Genomic DNA, 22,814 nt, shown 5'->3' on the forward strand with positions numbered 1-22,814 from the left:
GGTACCCCAAGGGCCAGCCCCTTGCTATACCAAATAAGTATGAAGATAAAGACAAGCGTGGGAAAGCACTTTATAAAAATTGTATTTGGAATAAAATCAAACTAACACAGAAAAAATGTGTTGCTTACCGCAGGTACAGACCCTGCACATGGATACACAAACATTACCCTCCCCAATAGCACCACAGCGTCTCCATAAACCACAGAGCAGACATCCTATGGACAACATAGTGTAGAACATATATAACTTGGCACAGGGGCTGTCTGAAAAGTCATGTTAATCCTTGCTCTGGCCATGTGGTATCAGCCAGATTCTTCCAGCCCTTGGTTCTCTGTAGGGAACTGGGCCATTCAGCCATAGATCGATGTAAGGTTGCACTGCTCCACTTGCTGTTGCTGCTACTTATGTCACTACATTTAACTTCTAACGTCCCACTCCTCTGCAGTAAGGGCCTGGAGCCCAGCGATTGTATTAACACTAAAAACAGGTCTGGTGAAGTAGATCACAACAAACCGGTTTTGGCGGTCACCTTCAGTTGGTCACACTTTATGGTGGAATTCGAACTAAAGGCAGGACACAGTATCTTTGCTGGGAGTGGCACAGATGCTTGTTGATATGGGCACAGATCTTTGGTGCTACTTGTAACCCATACTTTAACACAATTGCTGTAAAGATTAATTATTGCTGTGGGTCCATGGACATCGGCAGAAGGAATCCTCTTCCTCGTTTACGGCATTGGTCACTTACGCCGGCCTGGGGGAAGAGAAAGACATTAGGACTGCTGCACAGCTGAGCTTCATGAGTACCTGATGCATGGAACCCTGCTGACTTCAGCAAGTCCTAAACCCATAACCAACTGCTCCCCACTCTTCATGAGTGCATTTATCCTTCTGTGACCCATCTGATGGGTGATCAGTTTCTGGTTTCCATATGCCTGAATTGCTGCCAAGTGTTCTTCCGCCCTCCCTTTTTGGGCATGGTGGGTTATTTCCCCATTCATAAGTCCTACCATCAGGCCATTCAATAGCTCCCTTGTTTTATCTAATGACTTCACCACCCATAATACCAGCCTGCTCTAAACCGGAGATCAATCCTCATTAATTACACTAATGAGCAGAGGTCAGTTCATTTAGAAGCTCGATAAATCCTTTCTTGCTGGCTTTTGCTTCTAGGACATTTATTTTCCAGCCAACAACCCAGAGACAGAATCTCACAGGGGCCCCAAACAAAGATGTGCAGAATACTTGGGGGGACTGGGATATTTTATTTAGTAGTAACTACTGTTCCAAAGGCTACACCCATGCCAGTTTTTTTTAATGGTTATTCTAGGCCAAGAAATGCAGGGTCGGTGACAGTGACTGGCATTTGGCACAGGGAGCACCTGGTCCAATATGTTTAAATTTCATTATTTATTTTGTGGGTACAGCAGGAGGCCCAAGGCAGGGGCAGATGCCACTACATGCTGTAAGGGGCATCACAAGTGAAGGGAGGGAATTGTCACTATAAATGAGGGAAGAACAGAATCTATGATGCCTGGAATCCTGGTGCTGCTACACATAGCTCAGATTGGGAGGGGACAGTTTCACAACACTGTATATAAACTAATGCCTTTTCCTTCTCAGGGGCTAATGGTGCCGGATCCCAGTAGCAGAGAACTAGGGCACACTCATACTTACAGGGAAGTCTGTTTGACTAGCAGGTGGTTGGACTTTTCATTGACATGGTACAGAGGGAATGGGTCAAATCCACCAATGAAATCAACTGAAAGAAACCAAAAAAAAAAAAAAAAACCGGAATGGAGTGCAGGTGAGAAGGGTACAGAAAGTGTAGGAGGGGAGGATACAGGATGTGCAGGAAGAATATATATAAAGAAGGGGGTTATGGAACATGACAAAACAAATGCCAGACAAATACAACGAAAAATGATCAAAACTTCTTTTACAATAAAAATAATTTGTGAAAATAAACTGAAACCAAAATGAATAAATGGAAATCTTACAAACACTAATACTGTGTATAAAAATGGTTGGGGGGGTCCTTGTGCATTAACCCCTTGTGTGCTGATGAGTGCTGAGCCAACAGGAAAGTCATTCATGGTGGTGAGAGGATTACACGGTGCTCTGGGTGTCAGCTGACTGACCCAGATTCCACTCCCAGCCCTGTGTGCCAGGAATGGTGGGTGAAACGGAAAGACAGTTTGGAGGAGGGTTGCTAATGAAAGGAACTGGGTATAGGAGTTGCCTTTGTTCCCTGGTATGAGGAGAAATAGTGGCACCACAAATAACCTGTAATATTTAATTTAGGGAGACAAGTGTGAGAATCCTTGAGATATGGATTCAGTGTGGAACATCTTTGTCTGAGCCTACGTGTGGGCTCTTTTTAGCTGTGGTATGGCCTTGGAAGAAAAAGGATTTAGTGTGCTGTATTTTTTATTTACAATAGTATTGTTCAACCTTTTTTCTTTCAGCTACTGGTAATCTACTTCTGGTGTCACATCACATCTGACTTTCCCCATTTTGCCATACAGTCTCCATCTTGCCCTGCTGTCTCCAACTTATCCTACTGACTCCATCTTGCTCTAAAGTATCAATCCTGTCCTACTGTCTAAACCTTCTTTTGGTCTCACCATTACATCCTACTTTCACCTTCTTGCCCTATAGTTTCCACATTGTCTTACTGCCTCCATCTTGCTCTACTGTTTCCATACTTTCCTATGGTCTCTCCATCTTGTCCAAGTGACAGTCCAACTGTCTCCATCTTGCCATTCTGATTCCAGCTTTCCCTAGTGTTACCATCTTTCCTTCTTGGTGCCCTGTTATATTTGCTTGATATTCCCCAGCCAGGTATTAAAGGAACAGTAACAATAAAAAATGGAAATGTTTTAAAGTAATAGAAATATAGGGGCAAATTCACTATGCGCCGAAGCGCCTAACGCTAGCGTCAATTCGCTAGCGTTGGGCATTTTCGTTACTTCGCAAATTCACTAACGGACGCTGGCGTAACTTTGCTAGTGTAACTTCGCACCCTTACGCTTGGCGAATTTGCGCAACGGACGTAACTACGCAAATTCACTAACGCGCGCATTGTTCTGAACGCTACCTTTTACGCTAGACTTCCTTCGCCACCTCAGACCAGGCGAAGCACAATAGAGTAGATAGGGATTTCTTCAAAAAAAGTTTTTTCTATATTATGGGTGATAGGCTGAAAAAGATCGAAAAAATGTTTGGGGCTCCCCTCCCTCGCCTCTACATTTCCTAACTCATGGCAACTTAACTATACAGTGGGCACATGTGTAGGGCAAAATAAAAATTTTATTTGATGTTTTGAAGGTTTCCCAGCCATTTGTAGTGCTGCTACATATACCTCCATTGAAATTAGAATTTGGCGCCGTATGCAAATTAACCATCGCTAGCTTAACTTCGCTTCGCTTAGCGAATCAACGCTAGCGCAACTTCGCAATCTTACGCTACCCCTGAGTGCAACTTCGGATTTTAGTGAATTTGCGGAGTGCTGGCGAAACTATGCCTGGCGAAGTGCAACGAAGTTACGCCTGGCGCAACCACGAATCTTAGTGAATGTCCCACACAATGTAGTGTTGCACTGGTAAAACTGGTGTGTTTGCTTCAGAAACTCTTCTATGGTTTATATAAACAAGCTGAGGTGTAGCCATGGTGGCAGCCATTCAAGCTGGAAAAATTAAAAGGGCCGGATTTCCTTGTCAGCTGCCCCTAAGCCGTACGGTCCTTGCACCCATGGGTTGTGTGGTCCGAGTGCCCGCACTACCCCCTCTTCCCGAGCGCAAGTGAGCAATTGCAGGAGCTGCGCGTCCCCAGTGCTCCCCAGAAAGCGTCTGGGCAGCATGCCGCTCTAGGCCCAGGCCTATGTGGCCTTGCAACTAATCCAGGCCTGCAGATACCAGATAAATTCTGTAGTACACAATGGGATTCTTCAGAACGTTTTGTTCTATATTTGTGCTTTTAAACCAAACACTCCAGTTTTACCAGTGCAGGGCAACACTACATTATATTGTCATTCATTTAAAATACTTGGTGTTACTGTTCCTCTAATCCCAGTTGCCCCTCCTTGGACTCCCTGAATTCCCATAATAGAGAAACACCCAATCATCAGAGGTTCTCCCTCTAAGGAGGGCATATCACATCACAAAAGACCCTGGTACTTACAGCTGTCCTCTTCTTCTGTGAAGACACTGGTGACATAGCAGGCATACACAAATCCCAGGAGCTGCAAGAGATAGAAAAGTGTCAGCTGATTGGTTGACAAAATATGTAAAGATCAGACTCTCAGTAGGACTCATGTGCTTCTTGGTGCCTCACTCTAGAACCCCCAGCAGCCTTTAGTAGGAATAATGGTAGTTACAGTTCAGCACCAGGAGGCCAGCAGACTGCTGAATCTCCTTGCAGCAAAGGGAAATGGGGTCCTGATAGTGGAAACTATTGCCTGTGTTTTTCAAGGGCATTGTCTTGATCAAATAATGCTAATCAAGCACCCCAGGGACACATACCTCTTCCCAGAATTCCTGACCCCACCGTTAGGAGAGTGGGCAGGGGCTGAGGAATGTGCAAGTATCAGTCAGTGTCAGGCAGGGTGGGGAGAGAAATTCCTGCCCTAGGAAAGGATTGCAGGAACTGGAAGTGCAGACAGAAGGGCAGCGAAACTGCTTGAGGCTCAGTCTCCCCCACACTGGGGCCCAAAGGGAGATCAGATATCAGCAGCCTCCTTCCAGTAATCAGAACCCAATGCCTCTAGTCTCATCAGTCCCTGCTTATCTCTACATAGGAATAACAAAGGACTCAAAAATGGTCTCATCATTTAACTGGCTCCATATAACCCTACCTAGTATCCTTATTTTACAATAAGGGGTACTTATTCACTATAGACATGAATGTACTGTATATTATATGCTTATATTGGGTGCATAGTCTCATAGTTTTATTAATTATGATTAATAGTGCTTAGTGATGTTATTTCATGACTCGACAAAGCCTGATGTGGCGGGTACACAGATTTTTGACTTTAGCTGGGGAGGAAGGATTTTTGGCCAGCAATACCCATGATCCGGCCAGTCTGTCCCCCAGTTTCGAGGTCGGCTAACTTTATAGTTACAGGTCTGATTGCTAGCTTTCGGATAGCTCTGGGGCTGACGGTGGAAGTTACATGCTAATTGGAGTATTGCTGTGATGATCTGATAGATGCTGCACACTGGCACAAAAATGGTAGAAGGGATGGGGGCAGGGAGACTCACAAAGCCAAGAGGAGGCTGGGGGTGTAGATATAGCTGGCAGCACTAGGCCAATTATCTGTGAATAATTCAGCAGGTTTATAGGCAAATGCAGGGCATAGAAGAATTCCCCACATCCAGAGTATCACAGAAACCATTAGATAAAGAACCAGCTAGTACAAAGTGTCTGTTTGATATCTGCACCTTAATTAGACAAATGCATAGGCAATTATTTCATGTACTGTATGTACAAACCATTATGAAACATTACTTTTCTGTCTATTTGTATTTATACATATGGGAGAGAGCTGCCATTTCCTTCCCCATGGGTATAGTATGAAGGTATAGCTTGTTGCACTTATGGAATATTCTGTATATGAAGTGGGAGCTCCTACATTGCTTTCCTTCTCTATAGGCTTCTGAACTCACCGCCAGCAGAATCTGCAGGGCACTATGCATCACCTCGATGTACTGGTACTCGACTGAGCAGCCGATTACAGAAACATAGGAGTGGCTCTCCAGTCCAGCCACTCCAGCCACGGGGGCTTCCTTCCTCACACAACCAGGCCCATGTTCACTCCACCAGGACTGGTGCTGGGACACGTGGAATGAGAGGAGATCACTCTCCTGGGAAGAGGAACACAAGTCATTTAACAGGCATAGTCTCTATACTATAATGTGTATATTCTAAATCTATAAACATTATCTAGGCGATTCCACACAAACTCACACAACATTTGCACTTCACCACCTGTTCACTCTTTCTTTTGTATTACCTTTCTTCTAGCCCCTCCTATTGCTCCATATAATCCTCTCTATATTTCCTACTATAGATCCACATAACCCCTCATATTGCTCCATATAACTCCTCCCACTGCTCCATATAACCCACCATATAAGTTCTCCCACTGCTCCATATAACCTGCTCTACAACAGGGCATATTTATACTAAGGCACCCAAGGGTCTGTGCCTAGGGTGGCACGGTTTTGAGGGCCAGCCGTTGGGTGCCTATTTTTTCCAGTTTTTTTTTATTTTTTTAAAATCCCCCCACCCTCTGCTGCGAATTTCCATAGGAAATCCGGTGACGGAGCTTGGGGAGTGGGGGGGTAGGGGGAGCTGAGGAATCACATGGAAGTGACATCACACGCACAAAGTGTTGACATCACACCTGAGACGTAAGGGGGCGTGTTTAGGTCTGCCATTGAACCCAAATCCAGCCCTGCCCACTGCTCCATATAATCCACTCTACAACTCCTCCTATTGCTCCATATAACCCTACCTATTACTCCTCCTATTGCCCATAGAATTCCCCCAAATGGTCCATATAACCCTCCCAATAATTCCTCTTTCTATGCTCCCATTGCCCATATGAATCCTCCCTATTACAATCATAGGGCCCCTCCCTAGAACACTTCTCTTTCTCCCATATATACCCTGTGTTTTGTGGCCCTTAACTTCCAGCATCTCTGATGATGCCTATTCTTACCTTATTCAAATCTCCTACTTCCAGGTAGAAGCAGATAAGGAAAACGTTCCATGTCACCCAGATGGCGGCCCATATGGTATACTGGTAGATGAAAAAAAAGGGACAGATTTCATACCCTTTCATTTTCCCATAATACATTATGTCATACAGAAGGGTCAATTTTTATTTGGGTATTGGGATACCATCTCTACTGAATCCTACTATCCCTGCTGCCTAGTAATAATGGAGAGGGTAACAAATGGTTCTAATGGGAGGGGGTTTTAATTCACCAACACTACACCACTGTGGCCTATGTGAGGAAGGCAATTGGGAGAGAGAGGTACTTACAGCAATAACATAACGGGGTCTGTACTGCAGAGTCCCAAACAAGCCTAGGATGGTGACAACGATGTGTAGAAAGTTGGCCAAAATAGGACCCCATTGGTAGCCAAGAAAATCAAAAACTTGGCGCTCAAGTGCAGCTACCTGGAAAGATAGAAAGAGAAGGGTCATGGTGGTATTACACTTTATTAATCTTCCCATGATGCTGAGCTATGTCTCTTAGGATGAGCTTGTAGCCAGGAATCACTGCCAGAGGGTTCAGCTGAAGGTTGTGTCCTGAAATGTCTAGACACTAAAACATGATTTATATCTGTGTCCTCAATGTTCTACTGTTGCCAGATCAATCATCCTGTCTGCATGCCCTTGTGCCTAATACAGGGTGATTTCATCACTATTCTGTCAATCCTTACCAGCATCAATCCTGGCAAGGAAGCAGTGCTAAGGAGCAAGCATATATATCAAATATATTATACAAATAGGGTTTATATTATTGTCACATTTTGTGCATTTATGCTACATGGGTTATAATGTTACAGTATGCGTGGCTGGGGGAATTATATTATATACTATGTTTTGTATATATTATACAGTTATATTATGTGCATATATAATATGGGGGTTACACTGTGACAGTGGTTGGGGAAAGATGGGGGTATATCTGTGCCTATATATTATACAGTTACATTATGTGCATATATGATATGGGGGTTACACTGTGACAGTGGTTGGAGGAAAGATGGGGGTATATCTGTGCCTATATATTATACAGTTACATTATGTGCATATATGATATGGGGGTTACACTGTGACAGTGGTTGGGGAAAGATGGGGGTATATCTGTGCCTATATATTATACAGTTACATTATGTGCATATATGATATGGGGGTTACACTGTGACAGTGGTTGGAGGAAAGATGGGGGTATATCTGTGCCTATATATTATACAGTTACATTATGTGCATATATGATATGGGGGTTACACTCTGACAGTGGTTGGGGGAAAGATGGGGGTATATCTGTGCCTATATATTATACAGTTACATTATGTGCATATATGATATGGGGGTTACACTGTGACAGTGGTTGGAGGAAAGATGGGGGTATATCTGTGCCTATATATTATACAGTTACATTATGTGCATATATGATATGGGGGTTACACTCTGACAGTGGTTGGGGGAAAGATGGGGGTATATCTGTGCCTATATATTATACAGTTACATTATGTGCATATATGATATGGGGGTTACACTGTGACAGTGGTTGGGGAAAGATGGGGGTATATCTGTGCCTATATATTATACAGTTACATTATGTGCATATATGATATGGGGGTTACACTCTGACAGTGGTTGGGGGAAAGATGGGGGTATATCTGTGCCTATATATTATACAGTTACATTATGTGCATATATGATATGGGGGTTACACTGTGACAGTGGTTGGAGGAAAGATGGGGGTATATCTGTGCCTATATATTATACAGTTACATTATGTGCATATATGATATGGGGGTTACACTGTGACAGTGGTTGGGGGAAGGATGGGGGTATATCTGTGCCTATATATTATACAGTTACATTATGTGCATATATGATATGGGGGTTACACTGTGACAGTGGTTGGGGAAAGATGGGGGTATATCTGTGCCTATATATTATATAGTTACAGTGTGTGCATATATGATATGGGGGTTACACTGTGACAGTGGTTGGGGGGAAGATGGGGGTATATCTGTGCCTATATGCATATTATACAGTTAAATAGTTTCTCTGGGGGGGAGCTAATCACTGTCCCAGATTCCACATGCCTCTCTCTCTCTCTCTCTCTCTCTCACCCTGCAGATACCTGCAGCTATCCACTGCTGTATTTAATTGGTTTGCAACCTGCTGGGGTTGCTATGGTAACACTCCTTGGGGGTCCCTCAATGTCCCAGCATCCATTGCATGGCACCAAAGGTCATGTGTGATTGATGCTTTAGGACTAACATTCCCACCCCCACCCGTTTGGATGCATTTCTGGACCAGAGATGTTAAGTGCAGTTTTACAGCCTGGCAACCAATATATTAACTCCAGCATGAAATTAGGGGTTTCCATATAATGAGATGGGAGCTGCAGGAAGGTTACAGGGTGCAATATTCTGTGCCAATATTAATCCATCAAGCCAGTTGTTCCTCTTAGGGCTCAGTGCCAAAATGTTGTGGTACCAGGGATGTCAATCATTATTTTATCTTTATAGCTGCAGTTAAACCCAAAGCTCCCTGGCACAATTTTCTGTGTGTAAATTCTAACTTACCATGACACTCCTGGGGGTTACTGATACCTACAGTACCATAGTACATGGGGCGTTCATGTCCCTGCACTGATGCACCAATTAAGATGGCCATACACTGAGCAGTCCTTTAGGCTTATGCCAGACATGGCTGAATCTCTGTCTGCAAATAAACAGAGGCCAGAAATCAGCCCCTGCAATGTGCCTGCACCCAAAGCCATTACACTGGCCCGAGTGCAGGCACACAGACTGGATTTTGGCATGGAAGTATGTTTGTGCTGCACTCAGGAAAATCATTAGAAATCACGAGGTCCGCCCATGGCTGCCCATCCCAGCCCCCGAGCCCCACCCCAGATCATGCCCAACCCACAGTTAAAAGACCACACAGACATCAGTGCTAACCCCCCCCACACACAAGTTATAAAAAGCCATTAATGGTCAGGGCCCCCCCTATAAGTTAAAAAAACTGTGGCGCCAGGGCCCCCCATAAAACTTCTCTTTTTAAATTGGTGGTCAGCACCCCCCTACAAGTTAAAAAAAACATTGGCACCAGGGCTTCCCATAAAAGTTTTTCAAAAATCATTGGTGTTCAGGGCCCCCCATAAGTTAAAAAACAAGTTGGAGCCAGGTCCTCCCATAAAAGTTTTTTTAAAAAAAACATTGGCGCCAGGGACCCCCTTACAAGTTAAAAAAACACTGAGGGCCCCAAAGGATATTTTTTAAAAAAAAAACATTGGTGGCAGGGGCCTATAGAGTATTCAAATAATACACTGCTGGCTAGGGGTTTAAAAAGATAAAACAACACACATTGGCGTGCAGTAGAACTGAACTTAATACTCCTTTCATGACTTCGGGTCTTTTTGCGGCTTCAGGACTTCAACTTCGGTCTTTTTGTGGCTTCTGGTCTTTTAGCGGCTTCAGGAGACTTAGGCTTTTTTCGTGGCTTTGGGTCTTTACGCAGCTTCAGGACTTCAAGTTCAGCTATTTTCATGACTTTGGGTCTTTTTGCGGCTTCGGGATTTCAACTTTGGCACGTTTCATGGCTTCGGGTCTTTTCACGGCTTTGGTTGGTCTGCGTTTCAGGACTGCGGAAGAGGCGGCATGGCTTTGACGCTTTCAAGGGGGGCCTGGCTATTTAAAAAAGTACAGCACAGCCGGGCCCCCCTTCAGGCCCGGTACAGGAGTACCCCCTGATGGCGGCCCAAACTGCACTGTGTAAGGGAAACAATATGGCACCTCCCTCCCATATGTGTAATTACAAATATACAGGGAAGGAATGTTCTGGGCACACAATAACTGATATCTTCGCTGTTTATTTAAAGGGAAAATATATGGAATAACCAGGGCCGGATTTACATAGTGGGTGCCCCTAGGCCCACTGTCTTTCGTCGCCCCTGTCCCTTCCCCTTTATTTGTGCAAATGTTCATCATCAATGGGGATTGGCGCATAGGAAATTTAAAAAATGATTGTATCTCCAGCACATTCCCAGTGTTTTTGAACCAATGTGGGTGTGGTTGGGTAGCATGCCGCCCCCCTAAAATCCTGCCGCTCTATTCCCTAGCCTGGGAATAACCCAAACATATAAAGTTTTCAGACTGAAAACTGCTTACAGAAGCTCACAATTGCCTGCAATTATGGAGTAGCATTACATCCCAAATTACTAATTATCCTTGAAATCCCTGGGAATATGCGCATACATCCCAACTGTCCCGTTTTCAGCAGGACAGTCCCTCTTTTGACAGCTCAACCCGTAGTCTCTGGTTTGTACTGGAAAGTCCTGATTTTCTCTGCACTGAACAGCAATAAAAAGATACAATGTTTCTAACGTAATTTGCTTTTGGCTGAGAGCCCAGAACAGCCCCAAGGTTCAGCTAAGATACTTTGTAACAATTTTGAGATAAGCAAATAAGTATTTGTAGCAATATAAGATAACATGTCCCTTGGGAGAAGTTAGACTCTAGCTTAAAGGGCAATTCACCTTAATTTGCAAACTACAAACAATAACAAACTATAATAACTGAAAAAAAAACACATAAATATGTTAAAGCTTTCATAACCTGCCAAATTTTGTAAAATGAACATGGTAATTAAGGGGTGTGGTCAAAAAATGTATGCATGACAAATTTTTTGTCCCTCTTTTATTTCCGAAAATGTTGGGAGGTATAATGTGGTGTTGCCCTTTAGATTGCCAAGTGCTACTATTCTGCACACCTAAAAAAGGCTATGCGTTATTTAAGTTCACTAACCCTACATTTATTGTGCTATAAATTTAAGATGAGTAGAGGCATTAAGAGCCAGTAATTCTAGCCTTGCAGCTAATTCTAGTTTATATCCCAGGGATCATTAGAAGAATTAAACAAAGAAATTAGCCATATTAAATGAGCAGCGGGATCCCCCAGCTCTGAAACATGCTGGCAAAGGCAACAATGCAATCTGCTTGCTCCATTCCCCTGGGAAATATCCATACAGGACAGAAAGGCCACTAGTTCTGCATGACTACGGGTAACAGGGCCCCTATAGACAAATCACGCATGATGCATGGATCACAGGAAGTCTAAAGAGAAATCAAATGCAGATTTAGGGATAATGGCTGTTAAGGGGCAATGAACGCAGACTGTGACACTTATACTGACACAAGGGAACCATCATACACTGTATTGTTGGCCTGGGTATAGGTAATATGCACAAAACAATGCCCTATATTCCTGAACTCTCTGAGGGTAAAATGTGGCGATAAAATATTCAAATTAGTGCACATTTACTCAATTGCATCTATGCCTGGGAGTTATACGAACAAATCAGTATTGCTGGTTATGTGCCTGGTATTTCCATATACAGGCACATAAACTTCACTGCTGTCTATCAGGAGTAATATGCTTAAAGGGCATGTAAAGTCTAAAATAAAATAAGGCTAGAAATGCTGTATTTTGTATAGTAAATATAAACATGAACTTACTGCACCACAAGCCTAATCAAACAAATAATTTATGCTTTCAAAGATGGCTACAGGGGGTCACCATCTTGTAACTTTGTTAAACATCTTTGCAAGACTAAGACTGTGCACATGCTCAGTGTGGTCTGGGCTGCTTAGGGATCGTCATTGACAAAGCTGCTTGAGTTCTGCATGGCTGGGAAGTAAGGTGGGGGCTCCCCCTGCTGTTCATAAGTATGATTGTTTCTCTGCTCAGCAGTTAGGGACCATCTGACTGTCAGGGAGCCGGGAGATCCCTCCAGGGAGGTAGTCAGGATCGAGGAGGAAGCCCTCTTGAGGGAGCAAGGTCGCGGTGTCCAAAGGGTTAATCCAAAGAGTAGTCAGAATCCAGGCAAGAGTTCAGGGGCAGGCAGATAACAGCAAAGTCCAAAGTCCAGGCAGGGGTCAAGATAAGTAATCAGGAACAGGATTAGCAATATCAGCTCACAGGAAACCTAGGCAACACTTAAGAAATGTATTCCTATACTTGGGCGCCATTCTGGCGTCTAGATGGCGTTTTTATTTTGAATTTGGCGCCATTGTGACGTCATTGGCGTCCTTGCGCCAACGTCGGCGCGCTGACGTCATCGCGCCGGCGCCGCTACCCATGTGGCGGCCATGGGTGCCGCCATTTTGGGAGCAACGCCGGCAGGGGAGGACGCGCCACCCGGAGCTCCAGGACCTGCTCTGGGCGGCGATCGTGACACTGACAATTCCTATCCACAGCACAACCTGTTGACAATTCCTATCAACAGGTTTCTTATAAAAACGGTACACATTTTTTAATTAAAGTATATTGGAGATAGGTTTCTATTTCATTAAAGAAAGTAAAAATTGGATTTAATTTTTTTGCCTTTACATGCCCTTTAAAGCAATCTCATATTATCATCGCTTATTCATATAGAACCAGCAACTTAAAGGGGTTGTTCACATTTGAGTTAACTTTTAATATGATGTATGAGAGTGATATTTTGGGACAGCTCTCTATCATGTAAAGAAATGTATTAGGTCCAAATTACCCGAGCAACCATGCATTGATTTGAATAAGAGACTGGAATATGAATAGAAGAGGGTCTGAATGGAAAGATGAGTAATAAAAATAGCAATAACAATACATTTGTTGTCTTACAGAGCATTTGTTTTTAGATGGAGTCAGTGACCCCCATTTGAAACCTGGAAAGAGTCAGAAGCAGAAGGCACATCATTAAAAAACTATGAAAAATAAAGCCCAATTGAAAAGTTTTTTAGAATTGGTCATTCTATATTATACTAAAAATGTACTTAAAGGTGAACCATCCCTTTAAGCAGGAGACGGGTATAATGCACAAAACTTCTGTCCTGTACTACTGCCCCGTATGTGGCTTATATGCACAATGCATATGCTCTATTGTTGGTCTGACTTGGGGTATTATCCACAAAGCAGGGGCCTCAATGCTTATATACTGTATGGTTGGTCAGTCTCAAGGTATTATCCACAAAGCAGGGGCCTCAGCGCTTGTATATTGTATTATTTGTCTGTCTTAAAGGATACCTAAAGCTTAACTAAAGAAGTAGGCTAGGAATGTTGTACATTATGTTTTGGGCTTCTGTGCCAGCTAGGGTTGGCTCCTTTTCTGGAAAAAAATAACGGCCTTCCTATATATTTATCTTCATATTAATAACATTGGGATCAACCATCATTTCTTCAGGGGCCTTAATACTCATATACTGTATTGTTGGTCTGTCTGGGGGTATTAACCACAAGCAGGGGCCTTAATGCTCATATACTGTATTGTTGGTCTGTCTGGGGGTAGATACCACAAAGCAGGGGCTTCAGTGCTTATATACTGTATTGCTGGTATGTCTGGGGGTATTAACCACAACGCAAGGGCTACAATTCTCATTTACTGTATTAATAGTCAGTCTGGGGGTATTAACCACAATGCAGGGGCTACAATTCTCATTTACTGCATTAATAGTCAGTCTGGGGGTATTAACCACAAAGCAGAGCCCTTAATGCTCATATACTGTATTGTTGGTCTGTCTTGGGGTATTAACCACAAAACAGGGGCTTATATATTGTATGGTTGGTCTGTCTGGTTGTATTAACCACAAAGCAAGGGCTGCAATGCTCATATACTGTATGTTTGGTCTGTCTCAGGATATTATCCACAAAGCAGGGGCCTCAGTGCTTGTATACTGTATTGTTTGTCTGTCTTAAGAGTATTAACCACATAGCAGGGGCTGCAATGCTCATATACTGTATTGTTGGTCTATCTGGGGGTATTAAACATAAAGCAGGGGCTGCAATGCTCATATACTGTATTGTTGGTCTATCTGGGGGTATTAACCACAAAGCAGGGGCTGCAATGCTCATATACTGTATACCTCGCAACATTTTGGGAACAGAAATAGGGCCAAAAAGAATTGCCGCTAAATTTTTTCGACCATGCCCATTTGTGTGGCCACACCCCCTAATTACCATGCTCATTTTACAAAATTTGGCAGGTTATGAAAGTTTGAACACATTTCTGCGGTTTTTACATGTTATTACAGTTTTGCAAATTAAGGTGACTTGCCCTTTAAGCTGTGAGTCTAAGTTCTACCAAGGGACTTTCTTATCTTAAACTGTTACAAAAATATCTAAGTATCTATTCTGGGCTCTCTGCCAAAAGTCAATTAAGTCGGAAACTTTGTTTCTTTTTCTGGATGACCAGTGCAGCAGATCAAAGAGAAAGTCGGGACATTTCAGTAAATAATTCATGACTGTGGGCTGAGCTATCAAAAATCAGGACTGTCCCGCTATAAACGGTACAGTTGGGGTGTATGCTGTATTGTTCGTCTGTCTGGGTGTATTAACCACAATAGGGGCTGCAATGCTCATATACTGTATTATTGGTCTGTCTGGTGGTATTAACCACTAAGCAGGGGCTGACTGTGCTGCTGTTTATAAAACACTGTGAAGCAGCACTAGTCATCTAAAGCAATGGATAATGATATATTACTATACAGTGTAATAACGCACAGATATTTCTAGTCTTTGTGTCACCAGAGAGTTGCCCTGAAACAACAGCTGGAAGGCATCGCATTTTTCTCACAGATGGGTCCCCAGGCTTTGTGCTTTGCTGGGGTCCCTATCCTAAACTGGGATATAATCCAGAATATTTTTAATTGCAAAACATAAAAAAATTACAAGCAAGGCAGCAGGACCATCTGGTGGGTCTATTGTGCAGCCCAAACTGGTTATTTTCTCTGTTGTTGCAGAACAAATTGCCTGCTGCTGCCCGTACAGCTGATGTTTGTTTAACCAGCCATGCTATAGTGTATTTACCCTTACAGTCAGAGCTGCACTTTTATTTATATCTTCTAACCATAAGGGTTAGTTCACACGAGGAGATTTTGTCGCCTGGCAACTAATCGCCTCTTCTTCTGGCCGGCAATCTCCCAGAACTGACTCCTCGTGTCTTCCCATCCCCTATCAGGCCCGGACTGGCAATCTGTGGGTTCTGGCAAATGCCAGAGGGGCTGCTATAAGGTCCCATAGAAAGTCAGTATTTAGTGGGCTGGTGGGGGCTGTTTGGGCCTCTGTGTGGGCTGATTGGGCTTCTGTGTACCTGAAATGGCAGGGTCTATTTTAATTCTCAGTCTGGACCTGTCCACAATAATGAAAAGTTGCCTGCACTAAAGCACACGCAAGCGCTAAAACACACGCATCGCTGCGTTTTCTGAAGTCGTGTGAAGTTTCCACGTGAGGCGACTTTGGGCTACTTCTGAAAACGCAGTGCCGGGAAGACACGATGAGGCAGTTCGGGGAGATTGTCACACAGAAGAAGAGGCGATTAGTCACCAGGCAACAAAATCTCCCCGAATCTCCTCGTGTGAACTAACCCTAAATCAGGTGGGAGCAAATACACACATTTGCCTTTGATTGTAAAAGGGACACTAAACTGTTGCCATTACATGGATATTGAACTACAAACTGCAGAACTGGAAGTTGAAGTACAATAACAGTTGGGGAGAGGGGCACAAACTGGGCCATGGAACAAATCACTGAGCTAAAGAGCTAACAATCTAGTTTGCCTTGTGGGATACTGGCGAGACGCTGTTACCCAGAAAGGAAATAGCCAGATGCGCACCAGGAAATAGATTCCCCCATACCAGAAAAGCAGGAAAGTGCAGTGTTCCTACTTTACACATTGTTACATACTGTATTCAAGCAGAAGTAACATTTGTGCTCTGATGAGTGAACAACTATACTGTCAGTAGTACAGTAAGTATATACTATATATATATATATATATATATAGCAAATAAATATATGTATATGGGGCAGTTAGCAGCCCCATGTACTGGTCCCAATACAATTATCAGATAAATGAAGAGTGTGACTAATCCCATTGCAGCTAACACTTCTCTCCCAGACTCCTCACAGCGGAACAATGTAAGGGGTGAGGGGCTGACAAGGGATGGATAGGGAGGGGGGTGACACAGGGATTCTCCATAGCAACCTGAAGCAGGGAAATTAGCACTTCTTGTAATTGGAAAATCTCCCCCAGACACCAACCTGGCAGCCAAATGCACAGTCACTCCCAACAAAATCTGATCCAGCTAGGGTTGCCACCTTTTCTGGAAAAAAATACCGGCCTTCCTATATATTTATCTTTTTTCTCTATTAATAACATTGGGACCATCCATAATTTTTACCGGCCAGGCCGTTAAAATACCGGCCAGGTGGCAACTGTAGATCCGGCCCTGGACCCCCAAATTCCCACAGGTAATTCCCACTTCCCCGGGGCTTTTTTCTTTTGTCTATGGCAAACATAATAGACAAGCACATGCTCAAGTGCTAAAATATTTAAAGGGGAAGGTAAGCATTCATTACAATTAGATATTTGCGATTGGTCTTAATTTTTTTATACTTTCAAATCGTCTGATTTTTTTTCCCTTCTAATTTAGAAATGAAATTGATTTATTGCTAGTTACGCTAGTTACACTGAAACCATCGCTAGGCAATTGTGGAAATGGCAGCATGGAGGGAGAAATGAGAAGAGAAAAATTCACTATAAACAGAGTAAACAAATGTCTTCATTATGGTTGCCTGGATCATTAGAATATTACTCTGATCATATGAGTTTACAATCTAAACAGATACAAGTAATCAATACAATATCAGTCGCAGTTTGCACCTTAAACCAGGATACCACCTGGTAATGCAGAGGTTAAAGTGAACCTGTATTTATTAATCAGAGACACCAGATATACATGCTTTGAGTTCCTTTCCAGGGTGCTTAGTAACTGGAATCCCAGGGGACCATGACCCTACATCCCCCTTCCACCTACTCCTATTTTCCAACCCCCACAAGCCCCTTCTTTCAACCTGACCACCCAGGATCCTGGCTTTGTGTAGCTGCTACCCCTGCTAAACAAACAAAGCCACTGGGTACAAATGCACCTTGGTGTCTGACAGCCCCCCCACCCCCACCCCCAAGCTCCTGTGTTTAAATAAGCACATGTGTATTAACATGTCTATGCACACACAGCTTTGTTTCTGGGCATATATATATATCTATATATATATAATAATCTGTGCCTATATATTATATAGTTACATTTTGTGCATATATGATAAGGGGGTTACACTGTGACAGTGGTTGGAGGAAAGATGGGGGTATATCTGTGCCTATATATTACACCGTTACATTATGTGCATATACTGTATGATATGGGGGTTACACTGTGACAGTGGTTGGGGGAAAGATGGGGGTATATCTGTGCCTATATATTATACAGTTACATTATGTGCATATATGATATGGGGGTTACACTGTGACTGTGGTTGGGGGAAAGATGGGGTATATCTGTCCCTATATATTATACAGTTACATTATGTGCATATATGATATGGGGGTTACACTGTGACAGTGGTTGGAGGAAAGATGGGGGTATATCTGTGCCTATATATTATACAGTTACATTATGTGCATATATGATATGGGGGTTACACTGTGACAGTGGTTGGAGGAAAGATGGGGGTATATCTGTGCCTATATATTATACAGTTACATTATGTGCATATATGATATGGGGGTTACACTGTGACAGTGGTTGGAGGAAAGATGGGGTTATATCTGTGCCTATATATTATACAGTTACATTATGTGCATATATGATATGGGGGTTACACTGTGACAGTGGTTGTAGGAAAGATGGGGGTATATCTGTGCCTATAGATTATACAGTTACATTATGTGCATATATGATATGGGGGTTACACTGTGACAGTGGTTGGGGGAAAGATGGGGGTATATCTGTGCCTATATATTATAGTTACATTATGTGCAAATATGATATGGGGGTTACACTGTGGAAGTGGTTGGAGCTGTGAGAAAGATGGGGTTATATGACATTGGCTGTACAGTGAATGGTAGAACAAATTATACAATACAGGCCAATATATGTTATTACACAGTATGGGATGCTGAAACCTTCCCTCTATATTAAATCCTCATTCATCATTTCTATCCGGGCTGGTGCCACTGAGAGCCCAGAAGGAGCGGAGCCTATCACAGCAGTGAGCAAGAGACACCAGATGCTCAGCGAGGTGCAAAATGCTGAGCATGTTATTATAACCAGTAAAAGTTGACCTTAGAATGTGTTGCTCAATAATAACAGACTGGGACATTCTCATCTTATCTGCAATATCTGTTCCTCTTTTATAATCGCAAGCTCCTAAATCGCACCCAGTAGGAGGAAAGCAAAGGCTAGACGCAGGGGTCCCCAACCTTTTTTACCCGTGAGCCACATTCAAATGTAAAAGGATTTGGGGAGTAACACAAGCATGAAAAAACTCCCTTAGGGTGCCAAATAAGGGCTGTAATTGGCTATTTGGTAACCCTTATGTGGACTGGCAGCCTACAGGATACTCTGCTAGTCACTATACTTAGTTTTTATGCCATTAAAACTTGCCTCCAAGCCTGGCATTCAAAAAGAAGCACTTGCTTTGAGGCCACTAAGAGCAACATCCAAGGGGTTGGTGGGCAACATGTTGCTCACAAGCTACTGGTTGGGGATCACTGGGCTAGAGTTATTTTTCTCATTCAAACCAGTGGCAGGTTGCTAGTGAAAGAAGGGCTTTACCAACCAGCTGACGTCACAAATATATAAAGATTAATAAACGGATTTATGATCAAATAGGCCAACCAGGTACAGTATCAGACCAATACTGTATAGTTGTGGCTCCTACTGTTTTTAGTTTGGCCTGACCAATGGAAATTCTCCGGCAGGATTGATAATCCTTCATTCCCCAAAACCAAAGCATTATTCCTTAAAAGAGTGATGGCATTACTCTGTGTATGTGATTATTGGTGGGCTGATCAAACCCCCTCCTTTGGCCATTCTTACAGTCTGGTGGGTTTGATCACAACCAGGGCACTAGCTGTGTAGAGTTTCCATGGTTCTAAAGTGGCATCTAAGTGGGTTTTATCTCCATATCACCCTACTTGGATAACTGGTCCTTATATGTGTGTGTGTGCCTTAAGTAGTCAAATTAGATTGTAACTCCTCTAGAGATGATATTTATGATGGGTTATAAACTCATTGTAAAGCAGGGTATACTATGTAGGGGCTAAAGAAACAAATCATGATTATACTGTAATTTTTATTTATATAGCACAGCTTGTGGAATTTATTATCTTACAATTGAGCCAATCAACTTGTTTGTAACTGATGGAAGAAAGGGAACCTATAGAAACACATACAAACCCAAGGCAACTATTACCTTGCTTGGGACTAGGGTTGCCACCTTTTCTGGAAAGAAAATACCGGCCTTCGTATATTCTTGCCGTTTTTTCCAATTAACGTTTTTTCCTATCAAGCATAATTTTTACCGGCCAGGCTGGTAAAATACCGGGCAGGTGGCAACCCTACTTGGGACTAAAAAAGAGAAATTAAAGGGGAATCCACCCAATGAAAAAAACATTATTCTAAGCAGCTTCCCAAAGGTATGTGTAAATGTAACTGCTCCTGAAAGCTGTCTAGCCGGTTATATTCTCTGCACTGCTGGTTCTGACTCCTGAAACATTGTAGCAGAAGCCAAATGAACTAGAGGAGAGCCGACTTCTGATACATGGTTTCAGACTCAGAGAACAGGAAAGGATAGACGGACACTGTGGTCAACAGCAATTACATTTACATATACCTTGCACATTTAGATGTTGGTCTCTGCCCTCTGCCCGGCAAATCTGTTGCAGCAATATTAATTATTAAAAGCTTCACTGGATCAGAACACCCCCCTATCCCCATATGTAATTAGCAGACCCACTAAGTCGATTAGCACATTCCTTTATCACATGGAATTGTGTCACAATAATAGGCACTTGCCACCTTGTATGTAGGGCTGGTATAAGGGTGGGGCAGAGGGGAGAACTGTTCTGCTTCATTATACTAAGAGAAGGACATGCCCACCCTTCAGTATATGGGAGATTATAAGGGCCAGTGGCATTGTTAAATTGAGTGATTGTAGTCCAGTTAAAGCATTACATTACATTACATACATACATACATTACATTATATATAGGTGCTGATTCATTGTATTTAACAATTAATAGGCCAGCGCTTTGTAGCTTATTCCGGTAATAATAACCAGTGTCTTTGGGATGTGGAATCTGCTGGCTCTGATATTTAACTACAACTCCCAAAAGAGCTATGTGCTGGTAGACATTCCCAGCATGCCCAATTTACCAACACTGGCAGTTTTATTTTATCATACCCCCATTAAAGTGCAAGCTCTGCAGGGTTGGATTTAGAGCATGGGATTCAGATAGTTTATAGTGGATTTAAGTGCAAGGTAGGAATGTTGGTAACAATGAGTGAAAGTTTTGCACAGCAGGCATATTGGTTAATTAAAGGGCAAGCTCTGCTGGGTAGGGGTGCAGGTTAATTAGAGTGGATGTTCCATGAGGCAGGGATACAGGATAATTGGAGAGAAAACTTGATAAAACTATACAAAGTGGTGCAGGAATGTGGGCTTAGAGTAGAAGCTTCAAGGAACAATGTTGCCAGCCATTTAAACTGCAAGCTCTGTGGAGTAGGGCTGTAACTGATACAGAGTGGAAGCTCTGCAGGACAGTGTTGCAAGCTCTATGGGAGAGGGAAGTAGAGTGCAAGCTCTGCAAGACTGGGTTGCTAGTTAACCCTTGAATATAAATGAAACCCCATTAGGTAAGTGGTTTACTTACCAGCTGAAGGGTGCAGAGTAGAATTAAGGTGCATCTCCCAGTACAGCATGCCATCCTCTAAGATGGAGCGCATGGGTTTGGCAAAGAATCCCTCTCTAAGCACAACCGCCTGGGCTAGCTGTCTCCCTCCTGGCTCATGCTGCCTGGGATGTGAGTATGGCAAAGGGGAGCTGTGATGTGCAGGAACAGATGCTCAGTCCCATAGTGGGATGCTGCTCTCTCCTCCCCTCACCTCCCTGCTCACCATTGGATAGGGGAGGGAGGGGGCATTGAATTTCTTAAAGGAGTAACGCCGTCAGAATCCCAAACAAAAGAGTCTGGCCAGAAGTGCTTTCTTACAGCAGGTGCTGCATCCAGATATTATATAGTTAAATCCAGCCACCATGCAGAGCTTTGCAAATGGGTGCTGGGCCCCTGCTAGCTATATTAAACAGGGATATTCAATCTGTGGCCCCACAGCTGCTGCTGAACTACATTTCCCAGTATCTATGGAACATAGTCATATGGACTCACATCTGATAAAACAACCCAATGGGAGCCAGTCCCAAACACATAATGTAAAAGGAATTTGGGAATTGCCCTATAGAGGTTCCATGGGGAAAGCTCTTAAGTGGCTATGTATATATCTAGAGCAGGCTAGTAATACAATGGACCCCCAAAGGCCAAAGCAGTATATGTATGAGGGATTAAAATAGCCAAGATCTGTGGAACTGAAAAATAACTTTGCAGAACCCTTACTGGATTAAGATGTGATTCTAAACTCAAACTGGTTCATTAACTATAACTTGGCATAGCACAGGCTCATACAAGTAAACAGGGCTGCTATCAGGGCCCCCAATTATTAGCCCATTGGTCACCTTGGACCCCTGGGTCCTTACCAACAGGTAAAATGAGGCCCTAATAAACAAATATCCCGTGTGCATGGTCACACCACAATTTGCCTGACTGTCTCCTATTATGCCCTGGCTAGTGATGGGCAAATCTGTCCCGTTTTGCTTCACTGAGAAATTCGCGAAACTCTAAAAAAATCACGAAACAGAGAAAAATTCACAAAACTCATTGAAGTCAATGGGCGTCAAAATTATTTTGATGCGCGACCACAAGTGACAAATTTTATAAGCGAGACTCTTTCGTCCAAATGCATTAAAGTCAATTGGTGTCCTGATAATTTTGACGAGCGACAATTTTTACACGTGCGACTCTTTTGTCCAAATGTATTAAAGTCAATGGGAGTCCGAATAATTTTGACATGCGACAATTTTTATGCTTGCGTCAATTGTTACACGCGCAACTCTTTTGTCCAAAT

General features: G+C 43.0%; 1 protein-coding gene across 2 annotated transcripts; it reads right to left on the bottom strand.

Moving 5' to 3' along the window:
* Positions 1-58: 58 nt before the first annotated feature.
* Positions 59-21,721, bottom strand: nkain4.S (Sodium/potassium transporting ATPase interacting 4 S homeolog). 2 transcript variants are annotated; one of them, NM_001096659.1, is given in 7 exon segments: positions 59-753; positions 1,677-1,761; positions 4,182-4,242; positions 5,669-5,866; positions 6,727-6,807; positions 7,054-7,191; positions 21,509-21,663. In NM_001096659.1, coding segments are annotated over 7 exon segments (627 nt in total). In that variant the 5' UTR covers positions 21,563-21,663; the 3' UTR covers positions 59-743.
* Positions 21,722-22,814: the final 1,093 nt, after the last annotated feature.

Source organism: Xenopus laevis, chromosome 9_10S, assembly GCF_017654675.1.
Source record: "Xenopus laevis strain J_2021 chromosome 9_10S, Xenopus_laevis_v10.1, whole genome shotgun sequence".
In the NCBI taxonomy this organism is placed as follows: Eukaryota; Metazoa; Chordata; class Amphibia; order Anura; family Pipidae; genus Xenopus; species Xenopus laevis.

Excerpts from the sequence above, each read along its gene's own strand:
- nkain4.S (XM_018237626.2), bottom strand. The coding sequence starts at position 21,562 with ATGGCATGCTGTACTGGGAGATGCACCTTAATTCTACTCTGCACCCTT. Across the intron at positions 7,192-21,508 it reads TACTCTGCACCCTTCAGCTG|GTAGCTGCACTTGAGCGCCA; the intron begins GTAAGTAAACCA and ends CTATCTTTCCAG. Across the intron at positions 4,243-5,668 it reads CCCTGCAGATTCTGCTGGCG|CTCCTGGGATTTGTGTATGC; the intron begins GTGAGTTCAGAA and ends TATCTCTTGCAG.